Source organism: Clytia hemisphaerica, unplaced genomic scaffold (genome assembly GCF_902728285.1).
Source record: "Clytia hemisphaerica strain Z4C2 unplaced genomic scaffold, Clytia hemisphaerica genome assembly, whole genome shotgun sequence".
NCBI lineage: Eukaryota > Metazoa > Cnidaria > Hydrozoa > Leptothecata > Clytiidae > Clytia > Clytia hemisphaerica.
The window spans coordinates 122,673-128,534 of record NW_027104253.1 but is presented as its reverse complement, the minus strand read 5'-3'; the positions used below and the strand labels follow the sequence as shown (position 1 = coordinate 128,534).

Sequence of the window (5,862 nt, the reverse complement as noted above, 5' to 3'; positions counted from 1 at the left end):
GTATCAGTATATGGAAGGACAAAGTATTTTTTTGGTATTCCAAACGCAGATAATTGATAAGCGATTCACTAACAAGCTCAAAAACTTTGAATTACTGCTCCTTTCACATTCACTATCTGAAGATGACACATAATTAACAACAACAGATCTTGTCTTCAGAGGTAGCCTTGCTAGAATAAAGTCTATTTTTGTTACTGCTCTAGACTTAAGCTTTTGGGTAGCTTTCTTCTTTCTGAATGACTTAATCTACTCTGATCGAATTCCTGAAAAAAAGTTCAAAAAGGTTCAAAAAAGGTTTATAATGTAATTATAAATCAGAATAAACAGTATCAACAGCCTTACTCAATAAACTTCAAGGACTTATTAATTTACCTTTACTATCCGAAAACTAAAATAATCATCAGTGACTATTAGATACTTTGGTGATCTGGAAATCTATCATCAATTGGTCTTGTCTGAAGAGATTCTGAATACTCACTCACTACACTGGTATCTTGGTCTATAACGAAAAGAGTATAAGGCTATTATTTGACTGCCTGAATAGATAAATTTACCTGAATTATAGAAAGAGAAACAAACTTGAAGAAAAACAAACAAACAAGCAAACAAACAGTAACTGGCTGCATATAAATACCTTGGTGATCTGGGAATCTATCATCAATTGGTCTTCAGTCTTGTTTGAAGAGATTCTGAATACTCACTCACTCACTACACTGGTATCTTGGTCTATAACGAAAAGAGTATAAAGCTATTATTTGACTGTCTGAATAGATAAATTTACCTGAATTATAGAAAGAGAAACAAACTTGAAGAAAAACAAACAAACAAGCAAGCAAACAAACAGTAACTGGCTGCATATAGGTACCTTGGTGATCTGGGAATCTATTATCCAATTGGTTTTGTCTGAAGAGATTCTGAATACTCACTCACTGCACTACACTGGTATTTTGGTCTATAACGAAAAGAGTAAAATGCTATTATTTGACTGTCTGAATCGATAAATCTACCTGAATTATAGAAATAGAAACAAACTTGAAAAAAAAACAAAAAAAAACAAGCAAACAAACAAACAGTAAATGGCTGCATATAGATAGATACCTTGGTGATCTGGGAATCTATTATCAATTGGTATTGTCTGAAGTGATTCTGAATACTTAGAATTCACTGCACTAGTATCTTGGTCTATAATGAAAAATAAAAAAAATGAATATTGGCTTGCCTATAGTTGATAAGATATCAAATTCAACTATCCTTACACATTTACTAGTATTCCAATGGAAGACTGGTAGAATTATCTCAAGCTTGATAAAAGTTAAAACTTCATGCAAAAACAAAAAAATGTATAAGCAAGAGATACCCTTCTTTTTGGTATCTTCAGCAAGAAATGAAGGCACAAATTGCTCCTGACATTCTGTAACATGTTTCTGGAAATAATCTTGACGTTTGAAAATTTTGCCACAATATTCACATTCAGGATCTCGTTCATATGTTTTTTATGCCTGGCCAATTTTGAGGGTGCAACAAATTCTTTTCCGCATTGATCACATCTGTAAAGCTTCTGACTAGTCTGCTGCTGACATTTGCGACGGTATGTGGCTGAAGAAAAGGAAGACATACCTTTCAAAAGGTGCTCTGTAGTTTTAAGTTTTGAACAGGTAGTACAAAAATAACCTAATTCTAACAAACTTGGAACATTTCTTACTTGAATTTCTAAACTACTAACCTGTATTATGTTTGTGACAGCTGACACATGTATTACATTGGTACTGACCATTTTAATAAATAATCCATAATGATAATGCAGCAAAAGGGAAATCAAAAAAAGAAAAAATGCAACATTTCAGAAGAGAAAAATGCAACATTTTAGAAGGAAAAAAAAGAAAAGCAAAATGAATGGAAGGTAACCTGAATCTTGTTACCATGTTACCAATAGAAAACCCTTGATATCACAATATCAAAATTAAAACTTTTTGTCATGCAGTTTGCTACAATACAAATATTGGTAGTTTAAATTGAAATTTTACAAACATGATAAAATTGTACCAACATTTGAACCAATGATATTTTGTTATTATTTTATCACCTTGAAACCTGAACAAGTATATGTTATTGTTTCATTAGTTTCTTATTTTAATCAAACAATGTTGTTTGTATCTAAACGAAACAAGATAAACATTAAGATGACAAATACATATACATACATACATATAATAATAAAGAGTTGACACAATATCTTTGTTTCAAACTCAGAGTTTCATGGTGCACAGGCACCAATCTTCAGTGAAATGAGATAACGTTAGAAAATAAAATACAATATGTTGTCTTCAAAAAATGTTTATGACGTCACATTTGAACGTCATCAGATGGTTCAAAGATATCAAGCTGAAATTTTCGTCTGTGTCTACATTTGGCAATAATTTCTGATCTCTTATTCAGTAAGTTCTTACCAGGATAGTTCGCGATCTCGAATTTCTCGGCAAGACACAAATTGCATCGTTTGGTATCTGGAGTAAATGCTTTGGATTTGCGAATGGTTCGCCAGGATACGGTTGGTTGGCCGTTTAGGTCTTTGATACGCCATACTTCAGCGGATAAAGCAGTGTTGTTGCGGTATCTTTCTATGTTGAAGTTTGATTTGTGGCTGGTGAAGATTGGTTCCTGTGCACCATGAAACTCTGAGTTTTAAACAAAGATATTGTGTCAACTCTTTCTTATTATAATAACGCTCTATTTACTTATTGAGCACTCTACGAGGAGAAGATATACACCCTCTACTACATACATGCATATAAATACATATACATACGCTTTGCTAGTCGTATCAACAAAACCCTCAGTCATCATCAAATCAAACTTGATATTGTAAAATGTAACGGTTCTTCAATCGGTAGTCTCTTGTTTCAAAACTATATCAAAAGTAACTTTCCACAAGCTTGTTCTCGGCGTTGTGTTGTTTGCTCCAACGATATTCGTAACGAAAATAGTCATATTGAATCACCAACCAATGGTCGTAGTTATCCTGTTGACAGTTCTTTATCATGCTCAAACTGTGGTATCTATTGTATTTCGTGCTTATCACTCTATGTTGGTAAAACTACCACAAAATTTGGTCAAAGGTTTAAGGAACATTTCCAAAAATCACGAACCTCGGTAGTTTTGGAACACTCGAAAACTTGTAGTGTTGGTAAAGAGAAAACTGATTTCTCAGTTCAGTACCTTGAAAACATGTACTCTAGAGGAAAGTACTCTTTGTCTGAAAGGGAGTACTTATGGAATGAACGTTTAAGAGGTGTCTTGAATATCCAAAAAACGTTGAAAAGTTAATTTGATAGTTTGATTATTTTGATTTTGTCCTTATACTTCGTCTCATTTTATCATTTTACTTGCACTTTTAATAACCTAATTTTTATTTATTTTTAGAACACTAAATAATTACTGATGATGATATTAATATATCGAAACATGTTTAAAAATAAAAATTAACATTACTCCTGTCAAGTTCGTTCGACTATGTCTTGCTATTGACTTATATATACATCCCCCCAGATCAAAGCATACCTGAATGGATTGATCGAAAGTAAAGAAATACTAAGGAAATAACAACCGAAAAATACTAAAGAAAAATATTTTCCAAAAAAGAGAGCGTCTGAGCAAGGGCCTAAAAAAGCACAAATGTATAAAAATTTCAATGACTGAGCAAGGGCTACAATAGCACAATTTCTCAGAGTTCTGGTGGTAGTGCGTAATAGCACAAGTAAAACTAATTTCAACAACTGAGCCAGCCTGAGCAAGGGCTATAATAGCTCAATCTTTCAGAGTCTCTTAAAACAAAATAACAGGTTTTGAACCAACAAATGTCTATCGTTTCACATACTTTCCAGTTTCTGGCTCATAAATCTTGCTAGGCTGTCGACTAGATGTCGTCCAAAGATGACTTCAGCTGGCGAAAGCTTGCATGTGGGGTCTGGAGTATTTCGAAGCATGAGAAGAGCACGGACCATTTTATCAGTATCCAAGCTGCCATTGGGGGAGATGTTTTTCATCAAAAGTCGCTTGGTGCTTTTGACGGCGACTTCGGCCCTGCCATTTGACGATGGTAGGTAACTTGATGACTTTCTGTGGTGAATTCCCCATCGGAAGAATGCTTCGGTGTTTTTCGCTGAAAATTCTGGTCCTCCATCACTTGAGACTTCACGAGGGACACCGAATGTTGAAAAGAGCTTTCGTAGCGCAGTGCATAAGCCAGCATAACCTGATTCATCTGTACCTTGGCGTATCTTGGAGACTTCAGTCCAACAAGACAAACGATCAGCAGCGATTAGATAGTACCATCCCATTAATAGAAATTAGTCAGGTGGTAGCTTTGGCTGTGTTGGAGCCATGCAGCTGTCTCTAACGTTCTGAATGTCATTAGTGATGTTCAGCCAGTACACTTCAACCTTTGCTCTTTCGTTCATAGCTGACACTCCTTGATGAGCTGAGTGCAGCGATTGAAGTACGTCTTTGTGGAGGGTTTGTGGGATGACGATACGGTTCTTGTACAGGACAACCTCATCGATGACGTACAGATTATTACGGCACTTCCAGAAGTATTGAGTGCTTGAAGGTAGGCCTTCTTTCGATAGCGGAAAGCCTGATGCGATGGTCTTGATGAGATCTTGAATTTGGGGGTCTTTTTGGCTTTCCTTTTTGACCAGGTCCCAGGTGATGGATGATGCACACGTTCTCAGATACGAGGGCGGCTAATTCGATTTCCATCGTGTCGAAGTCTTTGTCGTATGTACATATCTTGTTGAGGATAGTATCATCTAGGACAGCATCATCGTCCAGCTTGGAAGGGTTACGCGAGGTTGCGTCAGAAAAGGTATTGTCTTTCCCAGGCTTGTGCATGATCGAGAATCTCCAAAGTAGAGTGCGTTGTTTTAGCTTTCAGAGACGTGGGTTTGTGATCTCGTCAAGGGTTCGGTCGCCGAACAGCTTTGTGAGAGGCTTGTGGTCTGTAACAACAAGGAGTTGATCGCATCATTGTGTGAAGTAGCGCATTTGCTCTAGCGAATAAGCGATTGCCAGGGCCTCTCCTTCAACAGGTGCATATCGGGTTTCTTCAGGTCGTAAAAAACGAGAGCCGGCAAGGGCTATCTTCCATCCATTGCTGCAGCAGGCTGGATCTGGTTGAGCGCAGGTGCAGTGTTACTGTGACAGGAAGAAACCAATCCCGGTCTTGGACCAGTCTGGTCGAAGGCAAGTTGGACGGTTCAGGTCAAAGTTGATCACACCTTCCTTGATTGCATCGATGATGATCTCTTTGGACTGTTGGAATGCACGGTCAAGTTCTTCGTCCCATCTGAACTGAGTTTTGGGACTGAGAAGTGGTTTGAAGACAGCCATGATGGGACACAACTTGTTGTAGTGGCCAACCTGATAACAGCTGTTCATAGTTTTCTTACGTCCACGGTAAACCTCTGAAGGCACTTGAAAATTATACATCTGAGGAAAATAGTCCTCCCGCTGAAAATTGTACAACAAGAATCTTGTTGTGCGCCAGAAAGTGAAAAATTGATACGGCGCCCTATTCGTAAACACAATCACGCAACTTTGTTGTCATCCCCAGTCCTTTTAGACGAACGCGGTCCTTACGATTTTGAGATAGCATATTCGTCAGATTGTATGTTTTCACCCATCCCTTTAGAGCTTCAGCGTGGTGGGCAGAAAACAACCACAATCTGATCTCAGGTTACCCGAACCAGGAGCGAATGTCTGCGAGTTTCTTGGGTGTTGGAAATTCTCTGATAGCGTTGATGTATTTCTCAAGTGGCTTTATTTCAGTTGGTGTGATACAAAATCCTGTAAAGTTAAATGTCT

The 5,862-nt window shown here is 37.3% G+C and overlaps 1 protein-coding gene across 1 annotated transcript; it reads right to left on the bottom strand.

Annotated features, from left to right (window-relative positions):
• Positions 1-246: 246 nt before the first annotated feature.
• Positions 247-4,337, bottom strand: LOC136816563 (uncharacterized). Its single transcript, XM_067072904.1, has 5 exons — positions 3,875-4,337; positions 2,448-2,675; positions 1,099-1,182; positions 419-499; positions 247-263 (listed from the first exon to the last, which is right to left on the bottom strand). The coding sequence occupies exons 1-5, from the start codon at positions 4,335-4,337 to the stop codon at positions 247-249; spliced, it is 873 nt and encodes a 290-aa protein (XP_066929005.1).
• Between the last annotated feature and the right edge of the window lie 1,525 nt (positions 4,338-5,862).